This window comes from Notechis scutatus, chromosome 6 (assembly GCF_049901735.1).
Source record: "Notechis scutatus isolate UNSWTSFEM ecotype Mainland chromosome 6, rNotScu1.2, whole genome shotgun sequence".
Classification (NCBI taxonomy): domain Eukaryota; kingdom Metazoa; phylum Chordata; class Lepidosauria; order Squamata; family Elapidae; genus Notechis; species Notechis scutatus.
The window spans coordinates 73,795,783-73,814,230 of NC_142014.1; the positions used below are offsets into that span (position 1 = coordinate 73,795,783).

Sequence of the window (18,448 nt, forward strand, 5' to 3'; positions counted from 1 at the left end):
ATTCTGAACCTGTTTGCGCAAATAAAACCAACTTATTTTTGGATTCCAAGGTCTGAGTCTCTTAATTTCCTGCAACATTTATGGCAACTCCGTCGGAACTCAGAGCGATATTTCGCTGAGGACGGTGCCCAGCCGGGGCCGTCTCGCTAACTCTTCAGCCGGTACGGATGATTTATCTGGAAGGGGCAGACGGCACCGTAGGGGTATCTGGTGGACAACCGACCAATCCAAGAACCAGAATGGAATCAATAATAAGTTATGAAATAACGCCGGCTGTAAAGAAGACGCCTGCAGGCGAGTATAAGTATCGTTGAATTGTAGCCCCACTCGTTTGAGAGTGGAAGAGGGGGCCTGATCACCCCCCTGGGTCCGGGATCGGTGAATCCTAACGAGGCCCAAGAGTTGTGTGGGTGGTTAAGCCATTGCAGTTCCTGTTGGTGACCATTGGAACGTCCAGCATCGCAGGTCAGTGGCAGTGTCTTAGAAATGGGTGGTGAAGGAAGTGTCCCCCCGACACCTCTTCAGTGAATGCTGAGGAATTTTAAGAAGGGTTTTAGTAGAGACTATGGAAATCCTAGATCTCAGGCCAAGAAGGATCAGATTGAAACCAAACCTGTCTTGATAATCCTCCTCCATATGCCCCTGTGTATTTTCATCCAATGGCCCAAGGCAGGCAAAGACCACCCCCAACCCCAATGTTAATGATGGCAATAATCAAATTCCCAGGGCAGGAGCACAGGGAATACAAAAGAAAATGCCAAAAACAGATCAATGGGTTAGGCCTCTTCAGCCCCCCACCCCCCGAACCCTTGGTCCGAATGAAGATAGGGGGCATCTAGATCTGTAGTTACTAAATTGTTGGCTCCCTTTTCTGCTGATGTTATAAATGTATGCCCGAGTGTCCCATTCCTTTACTGGGCCAGGACATGTTATGCAAAAATAGGGGAAACTTTGTCATTTGAGGAAGACAAAATGGCACTAATCATGAGGCATTATTATGAAGATGACTTTAAAAAAAATAAATCTGTAAAAATGGTGGCCCAAGAGGTTTGAGTCAATACTTGGCAGGAGTTTGATGTGCACCAATTATGGGCAAAAGGTAATCTACCAGGATATGCAGTGCACCATGCAAGTACTCATTCAAGTGAAGACTCTGGCAGTACCTGTTTGTCTCTGGCAGAGAAGTTTCCTTCGCCCCATTGCACAAGCAATTCAAGATAAAGAGGATCAGCGGTTACCCAAGTTGGGAAATCTCGACAAAAATGGGGAATTCTTGTAGTTGTTGCAGCTAACTTTCTTGCTGCAGGAGGTAGAGCAAACCCTTAGAGGTGACTCTAATAGGTAAGGGCACGAAAATACCCTTTAGAGCAGTTATTGAGCCAGTGGAGTGAGGAAAACCTACTCCCCTGGACTAAAAGTTTAAGTAAGAACAGAATGATAAATTTGTGCATTGAAAAATGGCAAAATACATAATTGAGGGACCACAATACAGGTGGGGGATCATCTGGGGGAAACAAGCAAATGTTGGTTGTGTAAACAATACTTAATCAAGAGACCTACCTTAAAAATTGAAATACCATATCTTAAACCCTGGTATTTAGTAAATTGGGAAACATCTGAGTCCCCAGCAGACTATAGTAAAATGCTTTTGACTAAAGAAGAACCACAAATCTCCTTAAGGACTGGGAAATAGGTAAGGTTGGTGTTATATTTGGAAACAGGCATAGGAGTGTCTGTCTGGAACTGGTGGGATTAGGGCCGTGTTCTCCATGGAGCCCATGGGGACACGTTAAACAGTAACATTTGTCTTTAAAAAGAAAAGTGGAGTTCAAACTTGCTCATGAGAGCCCTCGCCCAGGTGCAAACGATATGTGAACGAAGGTCTCTATAGATTTTGATCTTTAAAAAATAAGCCAGCCTCGTCTGGGAGGTCTAAGATAAGACAGAGAACAATTTGGATCTTTAAAAATAAACCAGCCTAGGCTGGGAGATCCAAACTAGAAAGAGAAGAGATAAGAGCACCCAGGGCAGAGACAGGTAGTAAAAATCTGGTGCTTAACAATGTGTGTAACTTCAAGTAAAAGTGACAAGCTCACTAAAGCAATAAGAAAGAAAGCCCAATTATTGAAACCCCAAGTTAAATACTTAGGTTATACTATAAGTCAAGGCCAGAGGACATAAGAAAAAGGAAGCTGTGTGCCGAATTACAGAACCAACTGACAGGAGAGAGTTACTGGGTTTTTTAGGAGTAGCAGGATATTGTAGGATATGGATACCAAATTTTGCCCTGCTAGCCATACCACTCTATGAGTCCACAAAGGGGGGGAGAAAGGGAATCCTTTGTTTGGACATGTAAACAAAAACAGGCTTGAGATTTTAAAAAAATTAGGATCTCAAAGCTCCTGTTATGAGACTTCCCAATCTTGAGAAATCTTTCAATTTGTATTTGGACTCAAAGAATAATATGGCTCTTGGAGTCCTGACTCAAGAAAAAGGGAAGTGGCAACAACCCATTGCTAAAGAAAGAAAAAGTGGAGATTTAAAGGGACAAAACCTCCCCAGGTCTGGAAATGTTGTGTGTGTGAATGTGTCTGTGTGTAATTATTTCCAAACCTGGAGGATGAGACCCTCTAACAACAGTAAAAAAAAATTGAGCTCATTGGCTTGTGAGAAAAAGCTCTCAGAATTGTAAGTAATGATTGATTTGCTTGGAGAAAGAATGAAAGAATGAAATGAAATTTTTGTGTGAGAAATTGGTTATGCAAGCAGTCTGATTACAGTATAAATGTGTGAGTATGTTGATGATGAAGAAAAAAAAACATTGGTGTAAATGTTTGTGTGTTGAGCCCCATCCCAGATTAAAAGGAGAGAAAGAAATTGCATATACAAGGAAATGAGAAAGGTCTCATGGAGAAATGTGTGTGATTTACTAAAGCTAGAGAAAGAGGGAGAAACAAAAAATTAGATGATAGAAGAATAGGGATGTCAGGAGCCATTGCATCTGAGGTGCCACCAAGAACACTGGATAAAATTGCAAATGGGACCAAGAAATTGCGAAATTAAATTTTTAGTGGATACTGGGGCATCCTGGATATATTGAAGCATAATCCCTCTGGGATGCCACATTAGCCAGAATTCGAATGTCAAAATCAAGAAATAAAAATCAACCCATGCCACATCAAATTTAAAATTATAGTATGTAGAGAGAGAGATCAAATATCTTGGACAATTGATTAGTGAAGGGAGTAGAAAAATAACTCCTGCTAGAATTGAGGAACTAAGAGAGACTTGAGAAAGTTTTAGGAACTGTTAGATAATTGTCAAAAAATTAAAAACAGTACTTAAAACAGCTCCAGTTCTCTCACTACCTGATGGGGAAGAAAAAAAACCTTTCCCCTTATTTGTAACAGTCTTTGATGGAGTAACAAAAAGGGTTCTTAGTTCAAAAAAAAATAGGGAAGTCTCTTAAAACCAGTAGCTTCCCTATCCAAATTAATGGACCCTGTAATACGGGGGTGGCCGCTATGTATTCAAGCTATAGCTGCTACAGCTCTCTTAGTACAAGAAAGAAGAAACCTCACATTTGGTGAGGGGGCTTTGGTGGTTACAACCCAACATCAGATCAGGAACATCCTGCCTCAAACGAGCTCAGAGATGGTTAACCAATTCTCGTATCCTAAAGTCTGAGGGAATCCTCATAGAAGACTTTAATTTGGTACTCTCCACAAGCAATCATATGAACCTTGCTCAATACTTGATGAGAGAGGGAATAAGCGAAGGAGACCAACATGATTGTGTAGCACTACTTTATAGATGGAAGTGCCAAAGTAGTGGAAGGAGAGATGAGATGTTGTTGGGGATCCCATGCTATGGGAAGGAGGGTTTGCCTAGAACTGAGTTAACAGACAAAATTGTGAGAAAATATATTTTGAATTGTCCCAGTCTCGTTCTCTTTTAAGACAGAAAGGGGTCCTTGCACAAACACCACCTTGGACTTTGTTGTACATAAATTTAAGGCAGGGTTTTGATAAAATCCTGGAAGGAAGAAACTGTACATTCCTTTTCTATTTAGGACTGAGTGGTTGCTGATATTATTTCCCCAACTTAAAATAACAGCCACAGAACAAATCCCACTGCTAAATTTACCTGGTGTGCTGATCTTATAATTGTCTTGAGACTGGTGTAAATACTGAATGTTTGGATGGTGGGAGTTGGGAAATTACATTGAGTGAAAACTTTCACAATAGAAAGAAAGGAGAGGAATTTTGTATCAAACGTTTAATGGGACCAAAGTGGCCTAAGAACACGTGAACTATTTTGGAACCTTGAAAAAGCAACATGACCACCACCAAAACCAAAAGTGTGATTACCACGAGCCCCTAATAAATGGGAAAAACTAACTCCAGCATCAATAATCAGAGTTGGGAGATGAATATTAATTTGTAAAGCAAAAGATAAGAATTTAGGAAAAATGCTGAGTTTAAAATATAGAAGGGGCTGAGTATAAAATGCTGAGTATAAAATATAGAAGTAGAAATATAAGCTGTCTATGCAACATTACAGGAAAAAGCATTATATATATATTAAAAAAAACTTACTGCAAGTCAGCTAGGTGTCAAAAGAACCATGACGCCGTGCAACAGGACGAAGAGAGGAGGAAATTGTCTAAAATGGCTTCAACCAGACATTTGCGTGTTTTGCGTATGTGTGCATGGAATCAAATATGGAAGATTAATGGGAATCCAACAAATTAGGATTGTGGGTGGCTATATGTGTTTTGCCCAATGGGACTGGACTGAGCGAAGTTCTGATAAAAATGTGACTAGTAGTGAAGTGTGTTATTGTAAGAATCATGAAGCAAATAATAGCAACTGGACTGCCCCAGAAGGTATGTATAGGGAATGTGAAAAATATGCCTATACTAGCCTCCCCAATGGGTGGTTTGGACCCTGTGTAATGAGATTCATAAATCAACATAGGGAATCCCTATCGAAGGAGTGAATTCAGGCTTGGAAAGCAATGAGCCCTTGAATCCCTAGATACCAAACATAGTGATGCCCCAGATACTTGGAACTCTAGAAGGGCCCACACATAAGTGGAATATGGCACTCTGGGAGTGAATGGACATAACAATTAAATTTGACAACAAACTGTGGTAGAAACCCCCTTAAAGGAGGTGACTGCAGTCTTGGGAACCTTAGCCAAAGGAAAGTGTGGAAAATAACATTGTGCACAACCAGCTAGCCCTAATAAAAATTTTGGAGCATAGCAAATTGGGTTGGTGAAGGGTTCAACCACGTCTGCTGTATTAGGATTCTGGGTTCTAATGTTTCTCTCTTGTTTGATTCCCTTTATAAGAGATGTGGTACTATCAAAGTTTAAAAGAATCAAAAGGAATAAAAGGAATTAGGTTATCTCCTTTTGAAATGATGTTTGGAAGACCCCCTGTCATAAGTACTAGTTTGAGAAATAATATAGGGGATTTAAGTCAATTAGGGGATTCATGGGTGAGTCTAATGAGTGGTACGCTTGAAGAAGCGCCCCCTATAACTGCCCTACTGGCAATGGGCAGGCAACATACGGGGCAGAAGAGGCCTTACTGGTGTCATTCCAGAAGCTGACCCTCTACGTACAGCTGAAAATAAGAACAAGTAAAACAGATATTAATGTGTTAGGGATAGAGTGTGTGGTAGAAAGATATATTCTTTTGAATTCTTTTAAAGGATTTTATGTATCAAAAAAGGGGTTGGACTAGATGACCTAGAGAGGACCCAAATTTGCAAACTGTTATGTTTAAGTCTGAGTTAAAGAAACCACATTTTCCTGCCCAGCTTCTTAGGTAAGAGTTTCTTGTTCAGTATGGTTAAACTTTTGTGTCTCAATATGATGGATTTCAAAGACCAGTCATTGTGCAGGGTACCAAGATGTCTGACCACATACGTGGCGTTTATTATTTTTATACTATTATACTAGCGTCACCTTCAGGATCTCAATTGCCACTACATCGATAGTATACCTAAACCGCAAATATGCTTCTAAAAGGAAACGAACTATAAATTGTATTGTTTTATATGTGCAAATGCTAATCTAAGACACCATAAAAGTGAGGGATGTCTTGCTAACTGCCTATGCTTTCCACCTCTTGTCTATTCCATTTGCACAACAGCATGTGAAATTGATTGTCAATCAGTGTTGCTACCTAAGTGGACAGTTTGATTTCACAGGTGTGATTGACTTGGAGTTACATTGTGTTGTTTAAGCGTTCCCTTTATTTTTTTTTGGGCAGTGTATATGTGGGCTTCAGCTCTCAGAATTCCCCAAAGGTTGAAAAACAGCAGTTTTGGGTTTTAACGTGTTCTGCCAACCATGAAGCTTCAGTACCTGATTTGCAGCACAAAACATTTCCCACCACCGCTCATTTTTACAAGCCGGAGCTGGTCCACACCATTCAATTTTCCCTAAATCTTTCCCCACGCCAGCAGTTTCCCTCACCGCCACCGAACCAAAGGCTTATCTATTGTGCAGGGGATTGCACCTATCAAGGGAGCCCAACCCAGTCAGGGAAGCGATGATGGGGAACCCGGGAAAAGGGGTGGTGGCGGCGGCAACAAAGAGGCTTTCCTTCGTGAGGGGAAAAAAAAGGGGCTGCTGCGACCCCTTCCCCTCAATCCTCCCCCACCCACCTCCTCTCCGTTCCTGTCTCTTGTTTTATTTCCTCAAACCGCCCCCACCTCCCCCCACCGTTCCTAAGCCCGGCCCGCCCTCCTCCTTTCTTGAGGAGAACCGGGGCGCTTTTAGGCACGGCGGGCGCGCGTTTCTCCGAGGGGGAAACCCCGCCGGCGCCTCCTTTCTCACCCCCCGCCTCAATTGGGCCTTTCATCCCCGCGCCCACCCCTTGGATTCTCCTTTTTTCCTCGGGGGGGAGGAGAATGATGGTAAGGGCGGTTGGGGGAGCCAGCAACCCTTCAGCGTGGGCGAGCGCAAGGGGGTCGGAAGGAGGAGACTGAGGAGAGGGCAGCCGAGCGTTCCGAAACGCTCGGCGCGCGCGCCCCCGCCGCCGCCACACCTCTCGCTTCCCCCTCTTTTTCCTCCTCCTCCTCCTCCTCCTCCTCCCCAACCCTCCCCGCTGAAGGCTGCCGCTTTTTCTCCCCGGCTCGCCCTCCCCTCGCCCCATTTCCTCGCCAGCCGAGCGCAAGGATGGGCGGCCTAGGCGAACCGCCGCCGTCCCTCTAAGCGAGGCGAAGCCCCGCGCGGCCAAAAGAGACCGGCGGGGAAGCCCCGGCGCTTTGCCCGCTGCCCTCGCTTGGGCTTTTAGGAAGTCGAAGGCCAGCCGGCCGGCCGGCTCCTGCATCCTCCTCAGCGGCGGCGGCGGCAGCAGCATCCTCACAAGCGTATTGCCGCGCGGCCAGGCGTGAGGTCCGCGGCGCCGGCAGCGCGCGGCGCCGTCCCTGCATGGGGGTCTGGGGTCGCTCGCCTTCCTTCCCGCCGGCCCCTGGAAGAGAAAGCGACGGCGCCAACCGCCCCCAGCTTCCCCAGGTGTGACGAGTCGGTCGGCGGGGTCCGCGAAGCGGAGGATGGCGCGGGGGGCACTGGTGCTCTGCAAAGGCCCGCACACGCGCTTGCCGGTGGGCGCCAGCGCTCTGGGCTTCCTGGTGCTTTACTGGCTCTACATCTTCCCGGTCTACCGGCTGCCGGACGAGAAGGAGATCGTGGCCGAGGTGCTCCGGCAGCAGGGCAGAGCTTGGCGGAGGAACCTCAGCGCCGCGGCCGAGTTCAGGTGAGCTGCGTCTCGCCGCCTCCAGCGCGGGAAGGGGACGCGCCGCCGGTTGGGCAGCCGGGAGATGAGCCCCGGGCCGCCGGGATGGTCGATTTGACCCACGCGGGGGGACTGGTCCTCAAGAGCAGCGCACGCCCCCTGGCCGGCGTGCGGCGCGCTCGCTCGGAACCAGACAAAGAGCCCGAGTTGCTCAGTGGATCCTGAAGGGCACAGCCGCTTTTGATGGCTTGGAAACGCGCGTCTCTTTGTCGTGAGAACTGGGAGGCGGCCGTTTTAGGAGGATCTAGCCCCCTCTTCCAAAACCTCTTTGGGAAGGAGCTTGCGAGCAGGGTTTTTAAAAATTGTGTCCTTGCCGATAAAATGGAGGGAGGAACATTGTCCCCTTAAGCCTTACCAAGGCCAAATATATTTTCCTAATGACTATAGATACTTTAAAAAAAAAAAGTCTAGGAAAAATAATTCTCTGTTTCAAGGATGGGTCTGTTTTCAACCATTTTACTCTACCGTGGTTTTCATTCCACCTTTTCAATTATTGGGTTATTCAGACAATGCCCACCCGGCTGGTTGAATGCAATGTTGCACAAACCGTCTAAGCAGGTCATACCCATCCCAGTTAAAATACCGACAAAGGTGGTGTATTGGAACAGGAAGGAGTTCACTTAAGTTGAAGGTAAACGCCCTGGTGATCTGGATACATGGAAAGGGGCCCAGCAGATTAAACACCATTAATGCAAAGGTGAGGTTACCTTAAAGAGATTCATCCAAAGGTGTTTTTTTTCAAGGGGCAAGTGGACTTCCTTTGTTTTTCCTTGAAGAGTTTAGCTTCTCATTAAAGAAGCTTCTTTGATTCCAAAGGTGCTTTTTCAAAAGGCAGATGGTCTTTCTTTGTTTTTCCTTGAAAATGTTGAAGAAGTTTCTTGGACGAGAAGCGAAACATCTTCAAAGAAAAACAAATAAAGTCCACTTGCCCCTTGAAAAAGCACCTTTGGGAAAACCATGACTGAGAATCTCCATAGATATTTAGTTTTAAGCTTCTTCGGTTCTTCTGAAAAAGCCTCTTGATGAGAAGTCTTCAAGGAAAAACAAGGAAAGTCCAGTTACCATTTGAAAAGAATAAAACAAACAAACCCTGTTTGGGACTGGATGACTGAAAAATCTCCGTAAGCATTTAAGAAAAGTCAGGTGTTCTGCAAGACTCTGATACAAGATTGCAGGAAGTCCCTGCTTTGACTTTTAACGTGTTGTGCTTCTCTTAGTTTGAACGGGTTTGGCTGCATTTAAACAGTGAAGGATGTGGATCAAAGAAATATTATTTTGAATTCTTTTAAATAATGTACACTGCTCAAAAAAATAAAGGGAACACAAAAATAAGACATCCTAGATCTGAATGAATGAAATATTCTTATTAAATACTTTGTTCATTACATAGTTGAATGTGCTGACAACAAAATCATACAAAAATTATCAATGGAAATCAAATTTAGCAACCCATGGAGGTCTGGATTTGGAGTTACACTCAGAATTAAAGTGGGAAAAAACACTACAGGCTGATCCAACTTTGATGTAATGTCCTTAAAATAAGTCAAAATGAGGCTCAGTAGTGTGTGTGGCCTCCACATGCCTGTATAACCTCCCTACAATGCCTGGGCATGCTCCTGATGAGGTGGCGGATGGTCTCCTGAGGGATCTCCTCCCACACCTGGACTAAAGCATCCCCCAACTCCTGGACAGTCTGTGGTGCAATGTGCCATGAGACATGATGTCCCAGATGTGCTCAATTGGATTCAGGTCTGGAGAACGGGTGGGCCAGTCCATAGCATCAATGCCTTCATCTTGCAGGAACTGCTGACACACTCCAGCCACATGAGGTCTAGCATTGTCTTGCATTAGGAGGAACCCAGGGCCAACCGCACCAGTATATGGTCTCATGGGTCTGAGGATCTCATCTCGGTACCTAATGGCAGTCAGGCTACCTCTGGCGACCACATGGAGGGCTGTGCGACCCCCTAAAGAAATGCCACCCCACACCATTACTGACCCACTGCCAAACCGGTCATGCTGGAGGATGTTGCAGGCAGCAGAATGTTCTCCACGGCGTCTCCAGACCCTGTCACGTCTGTCACATGTGCTTAGTGTGAACCTGCTTTCATCCGTGAAGAGCACAGGGCGCCAGTGGCGAATTTGCCAATCTTGGTGTTCTCTGGCAAATGGCAAATGTCCTGCAAGGTGTTGGGCTGTAAGCACAACCCCCACCTGTGGACGTCGGGCCCTCATACCACCCTCATGGAGTCTGTTTCTCACCGTTTGAGCAGCCACATGCACATTTGTGGCCCACGAGGTCATTTTGCAGGGCTCTGGCTGTGCTCCTCCTGTCCCTCCTTGCACAAAGGCAGAGGTAGCGGTCCTGATGCTGGGTTGTTGCCCTCCTATGGCCTCCTCCACGTCTCCTGATACCAGGCCTGTCTCTTGGTAGCGCCTCCATGCTCTGGACACTACGCAGACAGACACAGCAAACCTTCTTGCCACAGCTCGCATTGATGTGCCATCCTGGATGAGCTGCACTACCTGAGCCACTTGTGTGGTTGTAGACTCTGTCTCATGCTACTATTAGAGTGAAAGCACCGCCAGCATTCAAAAGTGACCAAACCATCAGCCAGAAAGCATAGGAACTGAGAAGTGGTCTGTGGTCACCACCTGCAGAACCACTCCTTTATTGGGGACGTCTTGCTAACTGCCTATGCTTTCCACCTGTTGTCTATTCCATTTGCACAACAGCATGTGAAATTGATTGTCAATCAGTGTTGCTACCTAAGTGGACAGTTTGATTTCACAGAAGTGTGATTGACTTGGAGTTACATTGTGTTGTTTAAGTGTTCCCTTTTATTTTTTTGAGCAGTGTATATTATGTATAACAAGGGGGGGTTCCATTGGATGACCAGGAGAGTTCCTTCTTTGCTAAAATGCTTGCTTGTTTAAGCTGAAAATCATGTAACCACAAATATTTCCTGCCTGTCTGCTTGCTGTAAGGTTTCCTATTTCCTAGAATACTTGAACCGCAAGTTCAAAAGGACAGTCACTATAAATTGTATAAAGTGCCTTGCTCTTCTGACTCCAATTCACCAGAGAGGGATTCAGAATCACCTGCTTTTGCAAAAGTATATTAAAATTCTTGTTTGTTGACTTTATCTTGTCCCGAAAATTTGTTAAGAATTTGGGATCACCTAAATCTGACAACAGTTCCGGCTAAATTAGTAGTGTCTTGGGACAGTGAAATCTGTGCTTAAAAAGCATTCCTCCCTTTGTGTTTTCTTTTTAAAGAAAGTTTACCTCAGCAATCCTTTTTGTAGGTGAAGCAATGTACTATTTAGATCAGCGGTCCCCAACCACCGGGCCCTGGACCGGTACCGGTCCGTGGCTCATTTTGTACTGGGCCGCAAAGAATGAAAGCCTACTTTGCTTGGGTGCCGCCATCTTGTTTCGACGGCGCTTGAGAAAGTGCTTCTGGGTGAGCTTGTTGGTCGTTGGTTGGAAAGCGGCATTTGGGTGCTGAAGGAATCCTCGCGCCTTAGTTTCATCAAAGGGGGGGGGGGCAGCTTCGAACGAAGAGCCATCCCGATGGCGGTGGAGCCTCGCGTTACTCAGGAGGAGATTAAGAAAAAGCCCGAAAAGCCCATCGACCGCGAGAAGGTATAAAGGAGGAGTTGAAGGTGGCGGGGAGAAGCGGGGGACGGCTGGCCTTGCCTTGGTCATTTTGTACCGGGCCGCAAAGAATGAATAATCGTGAAACTGGTCCCTGGTACAAAAAAGGTTGGGGACCACTGATTTAGATGACTGGTTTGGTTGGTGACATACAAACACCATCTCTCAGAAGATAATCTCCATAGCTCAGGATTGAACTGGGAAGGTTATTGGTGCTCTGAACTTGATTGTTTCGCTCAAAGTTTCATTAGGTTGGCAAGCAAACAACTGAGTTCAGAAGACCACCAAGGACTCCACAAACAATTTTTTTCCCTGCGTTCTTTCCGTATTAGGCAAAGTCCTGAACATTTTGGACTGAGTCCATTTTGAATAGAAAGACCCGGAAATCTAGACCTGTAGACTCTTTCTGTTCAAATGTTGAGACAAATATTTAACTTAGATTATTGAATCGACTCTTTTCTGAACACAATATATTGAATCATAAATTAAGCAAACGGACTGAGTTTTTACAGCATGCTAATTCTCAACCTCCCCATTTCCCCCCCTTTTTTTGTTGAAAAAAATCCATTCTAAAATTTCTTATGGATTGTGTAGTTTGTTACACTCTGCGCTCACAAATCCCTATAGACTAGCTGTTTAAGCTATCCTGGGAACGCAGCTATAAGGTCTTTAATTGACTTCATTTAAGCTTCAACCCTAATGATGTGTTTAGGGTTAAAAAGAGTTCAGCCAAATACTGATTAAAAATCACTGTGTTTCACTTTTGCTGCTGTTAATTTGTAGAGCATAATCTGCTTAGACTCTGACATGGGAATTTAGTTGTAAAATAATTATATAATATGCAACTACTATCACGTCTGCATCTGTCTCTCTCTTTGGCTATTGGTCCTCATATTTGGTTTTCAATTCAGCTTTTTGTTTTCATGTATTCCAGGTAGGATACAGATGATGTGTTTGAGGATAGTTACCACTCTGTGTAGCTTATATAAGTGATCCTCGACTTACAACCATAACGGAGCACAACATTTCTGTTGCCAAGCGAAACATTTGTTAAGTGAATTTTGTCTCCTTTTTGTTCTGTTTATGCCACAGTTGTTAAGTGAGTCACTGAAGTTGTTAAGTTAGTACAGGTAATCCTCAACTTAGGACCACAGTTGAGCCCAAAATTTATGTTGCTAAGTGAGAAATTTATTAAGTGAGTTTTGCCCCATTGTATGGCTTTTCCCACCACATTTGTTAAGTGAATCCCTGCAATTCTTAAATTAGTAACATGGTTGTTAAGTGACTCTGGTTTTCCCATTGACTTCGCTTGTCAGAAGGTCGCAAAAGGAGAACACAGGATTTCAGGATGCTGCAACTGTCATAAATATGAACCAGTTGTTAAGCATCTGGATGTAAATCACGTGACCATGGGGGTCCTGCAGCAGCCATAAGGGCGAAACTTGGTCTTAGGTCACTTTTTCCCGTGCTGTTGTAACTTTGAACCGTCACTAAATGAGCTGTTGTAAGTTGAGGACTACCTGTAACACGGTTGTTAAGTGAATTTGGTTTTCCCATTGTCTTCGCTTGTCAGAAAGTCACAAAAGATGATCATGTGACCTGGGACACTGCAACTTTCATAAATATGACCCTGTTGCCACTGTCTGAATTTTGAACAGGTGACCTGCAATGGTTGCAATTGTGAAAACTGGTCACGTCACTTTTTTCAGTGCTGTTCTGACTTCGAACAGTCACTAAATGAACTGTTGTAAGCTGAGGACTACCTGTATGGCGCTAGTTGTAATATGGATCCCAGCATTCCCTACTCTGGAATAATATTTTTCATTGCAAACTTTTTATTTAGGAAACATTTCTTTGATTTTACTGAGGTAGAAACAATTGTAGGAAGGTGCAGGCCAGACGTCACAATAAGTATGCATTTGTGAAAAATGGGTAGATTTAAGGTTTGGCTCATTCAATGAATTTTGCATCCTTACCTTTTAATAATGGTTCCCACGTTGTTTTTCATTAAAGAAAATAAATAGCGAAAGTAGCCTTTGGACCTATGCTGAATGCTTGGAAACTACAAACATGGAAATGATGTAGGAGATGGGCAGGTGGAGACTGAGGGTGGGGTCAAACAAGTCATCAGTTTGGAATGGCTGCACTCCCACTAGAGATTTAAGTCCAGCTCCCTGTGAAAATTGTTGACTCTTATCCAGCGCCATTTTGTCTTGACCATCAGTAGACTAGTTTCTTGTAGCATGAAATAAACTCTTAGTATTTTTGAAATCTATTTCATCTCCTGGTTTCTTGCGCCTGACGCCTGGCCACAAAAACAAAAGTGCCAGCTTCCCCAGGCAGGGTGGCTTTGATTTAAATCACTGGTAAAAAGGCTTGATTTAAATCAACTCGATTTAAATCATAATTTTTAAAGAGCAGCTGTCATCTCTGTCCCACAGCAGCTCCTCCTCTGACCTGCTGTTGACTCACTGACAGTCCCAATATTGCAGAATATTTATTTACCTTCACGCTACCTAACTAAGCTCCATTTCATGCTGAATAAATTGAATTAATGTATCTTAAATAGAAAACTATATTTAGATAGATTTTTACTTCAAAAGCATTTTAATAAAATAAATTTGATAAAAACATCAATTTACATTTAAAAAATCTGATTAATTTTTTTAAAAAATCATTGATTTTTATCCGCCCTGTCCCCAAAAGGAATTTTCAAGAAAGAAAAAAATCTGGCCCAGTTTTGTTATGTTTGGAATCATACATAATTGAAGATTTTGGTTAAAGATTTTTACACAGATGAAAGGTAAACATGAAAATATAAAATGAAAAGTTAGAAAGATGAAAAAAAACAGGCAAAAAGCAATATAATATATAACGTGGAGCCCTCAATGGAACTGCATCTACATGGAGGGAAGTATGCAATGGGGTACCCCAAGGCTTTGTTTTAAGCCCAGTACTCTTCAACATCTTCATCAACTATTTGGATGAGGGGGATAGATGGGGAACTCATCAAATGTGCAGACGACACCAAGATGGCAGGAATAGCCAACACTCCCGAAGATAGGCTTAAGATACAGAAGGATCTTGACAGACTTGAGCACTGGGCGCTATGTAACAGTGAAATTCAAGTGGTGAAAAAAGTAAGGTTCTATATTTAGGCAAGAAAAACCAAATGCACAGGCACAGAATAGGTGGTACTTCTCTCAATTGTAGTAACTGTGCAAGGGATCTCGGAGTCCTAGTGGACAACCATTTAGATATGAGCCAGCCGTGTGCAGCAGCTGCCAAAAAAGCCAACACAGTTCTAAGCTGCATAAACAGAGGGAGAGAATCAAGATCATGTGAAATGTTAATATCACTTTATAAGGCCTTGGTAAAGCTGCACTTGGAATCCTGCATCCAGTTTTGGTCGCCACGATGTAAAAAAGATGTTGAGACTCTAGAAAGAGTGCAGAGAAGAGCAACCAAGATGATAAGGGGACTGGAGGCCAAAACATATGAAGAACAATTGCAGGAAATGGGCATATCTGGTCTAAGGAAAAGAAGGACTACGGGTGACATGATAGCAGTGTTCCAATATCTCAGGGCCTGCCGCAAAGAAAAGGGAGTCAAACTATTCCCCCAAGCACCAGATGGCAGGACAAGAAGCAATGGGTGGAAACTAATCAAGGAGAGAAACAAATTAGAACTAAATTTCCTGACAGAACAATTAATCAGAGGAACAACTTGCCTCCAGAAGTTGGGAATGCTCCAACACTGGAAGTTTTTAAGAAGAGACTGGATAACCATTTGTTTGAAGTAGTGTAGGGTTTCCTGTCTAATCAGGGATTGGACTAGAACAGTGGTCACCAACCAGTGGGCTGGGGACCATTGGTGATCCATGAGAAAAAATTTGGTGGTCCGCAGAGAAATGTCACCCCCAAAGCACACCTCAAAGCAATTAATCCAGGCTGCATGGAAACACAAGGCTGTGCTGCCCACATGGCCTGCGGGAACAAAAGGCTTGTGTTGCTTGCATTGTGAACATGAGGTAGTGAGGGGAGGGGAGAAAGGTGGAGGGGGGAATCTTGCCCCACACGTCCCCACATGCCTGGCCTGGCCACCGGGCTGCTTCTTTCTTCTGCTTTTGGCTGCATGCAAGAAAAGCAGCAAAAGTCTTCCTTTCTCTCCCCCAAACTCCACCAGAAATGAGTCTTTGGGACCCTGAAAGGCCTCCTGCTCCAAGAGGCTGCGCCGGCAGGACAAGTCTCACAAAGACTCATTTTGGGTGAAGTTTGGAACAGAGAAAGAAAGACTTCTGCTGCTTTTGCTGCTTTTCTTGCATGAAGCCTAAAGTCTCTCTCTTTCTCTCTGCCCCTGAGAACAGAGCGGGAAATGGTATCCTGCAATCCCAGATAAAGAATTATTGATCAGTAGGAAAACGGGGTTAGGAATTTTCCTGCAGACTTTTTTGGGGATTTTCCCAGGGTCTCTGCTGCTTTCTGCAGAGACCCTGAGAAAACGTCAGCAAGCCACCATCAGTCAAGATTCATATTAGTGGTCCGCGAGATTTAAAATTATGAGTTTGGTGGTCCCTGAGATCCAAAAGATTGGCGACCCCTGGACTAGAAGACCTCCAAGGTCCCTTCCAATTCTGTTAATAAAAAGAAAAAAAATGCAATTATTTTCCACCTTCTTTGCAGCAGTTACAAATTATCTCTCTTTCCTCTCTCAGATTACTTTACAGAGATTCCGTCTATCTCACATACAACCTTTTGTTAGATCAGCAAATCCAGAACCCATTTCAGTTTTATGCTATTTTCAGCAAAAAGGTCCATAAAAGCCCATTAGCCATTTCTGCTAATGTTGCCATCTTTATAATCCATTGCCATATGTACCATCCACAGTCCTCCATTGTCGGTATTTCATTATTTCTCCCTTGTTATGCATATAATAATGCTGGAGTTACCATTTATAAAATCAGCCTTCCATAAGTCTTTTCCAATTGGCCACTTGTATGGCCCAATAAAAACAGTTTCTGTTTCATCCTAATATTAATCTTGCATATTTCTAACCATTGGACTTTCCAGAAAGAATTGTTGAGTGGAAATAATGTAAAGATCATGGAATTGCCATTCTCACCCAGAATGGATGATCATTCTCATCCTCTTGAAAGCTTAAAAGAAAAAGTAGCTTTAAGGGAACACAATTAAGAAAATGTCTCAAATTAGCCTTCCATTTCTTTAAGTCAGCTTCAATTGGGCACTGAAAGTTCAAGATGAAGCGTTTGATACTTACCTTAAATAAGTCTCGTTTACAGAATGGATTGTGTGAAATCATGTTGACCATCTGTTGCGATAATAGCTTGGAAGGATTTACAGATGGTGTGTGTGTGTGCATGTGTGTGACGGCTCAGCAGTTAAAGATGTTGAATTTGTCAGCTGGAAAGTCAACAGCCCAGGCTGAAGACCAGAGTGCCACAGGATGGAGTGAGTTCCCGTTCTTGCCTCAGTTCCTGCTAACATAGCAGTTCAAAAGCATGCACATGCGAGTAGATAAATAGGTACCACTTTGGTACGAAGATAACAGTGTTTTATGAGCCTCAACATATAGTCATAACTGGCCACCAGGGTGGATTTAAACCCAATTTAAATCATGATTTAAATCACTAGTAAAAAGGCTTGATTTAAATCAATTCGATTTAAATCATAATTTTTAAAGAGTAGCTGTCATCTCTGTCCCGCAGCGGCTCCTTCTCTGACCTGCTGTTGACTCACTGACAGTCCCATTCACTTTAATGGACGACTGGTAATGCAGCAGTGACACAACAAGGTGAAGGACATGGCGGGCAGCAGGTGAGTTGGATGCCCACTAACAGGCACTGCCATAATGGATCTGAAATGACAGGTGCTCTTTAAATGTAAGGACTCATTCTCGCTGGTAAGTTAGAATCTTTAATATTATTATTTGCAAACAAAATGAAGGTTTCCTATTTAGCTTACAGAGCTTGGATTCATTGAATGAGTTTACCAAAAGTGTAAACATTGCAGAATATACAGCCTCATGCTACATAATTAAGCTCCATTTAATGCTGAATAAACTGAATTATTAATGTGTCTTAAATAGAAAACTATCTTTAGATAGATTTTTACTCCAAAAGCATTTTATTAAAATAAATTAGATAAAAATAAAAGAAAATTATTTAAATTGAGCCTTGGTGGCACAGCGGTTAGAGTGCAGTACTGCAGGCTGTGTCTGCTGACTGCCTGCAATTTGACAGTTCAGATCCCACCAGGCTCAAGGTTGACTCAGCCTTCTGTCCTTCCGAGGTGGGTAAAATGAGGACCCAAAATTTTTGGGAGCAATAGGTTGACTCTATAAAATGCTGTAAAGCACTGTGAAGCAGTATATAAGTCTAAGTGCTATTGCTAAGTGCTATTTCTATTAAATAAATAAAAAAATCCAATTTAAATTTAAAAAATCTGATTTTATTTTAAGTTTTTTAAAATCATTGATTTATATCCACCCTGCTGGCCACATTACCATAGAAATGTCTTTATATAACGCTGGCTCCCTCGGCTAAGAAATGGAGAGGAGTACTCGAGTCAGCCACAACTGGACCAAGGGAAACCTTTACCTTTATGTACTGATAGCTCTCCTTCCAGTTTCTGGCCAGAACCCCCACCCCAGAGCAAAGAATAGGTTCACTTAATGACCACAGCATTCATTTAACAACCACTGCAAAAATGCTTATCACATAGTTGACATGCTTTACAATTGTGACGATTTATATATCCATTAATTGCCAGGCTCAGTCACTTGTGTTGCAGTTCAAGGATTACCTGTCATAAAATCCACCAATGGCTTAAATCCCCATCCCCTGGCCCAAATTCAAAAGAGGAGACATTTGCAAAATGATTCTAAAATAATGTGTTGAAAGAAGGAGAATGATGAAATGTGTTCGTGTCTTTGTGATACTTGCCTAGGTTGGGC

At 43.4% G+C, this 18,448-nt stretch overlaps 1 protein-coding gene across 1 annotated transcript in view; it reads left to right on the forward strand.

Annotated features, from left to right (window-relative positions):
• The first annotated feature begins 7,189 nt into the window (after positions 1 to 7,189).
• Positions 7,190 to 18,448, forward strand: part of ST8SIA1 (ST8 alpha-N-acetyl-neuraminide alpha-2,8-sialyltransferase 1) — a 63,607-nt gene continuing 52,348 nt past the window's right edge. Inside the window, exon 1 of the mRNA XM_026678270.2 lies at positions 7,190 to 7,777. Coding sequence (XP_026534055.2) covers positions 7,575 to 7,777 — 203 coding nt within the window. The 5' untranslated portion in view covers positions 7,190 to 7,574. The remainder of the gene's footprint in view (positions 7,778 to 18,448) is intronic.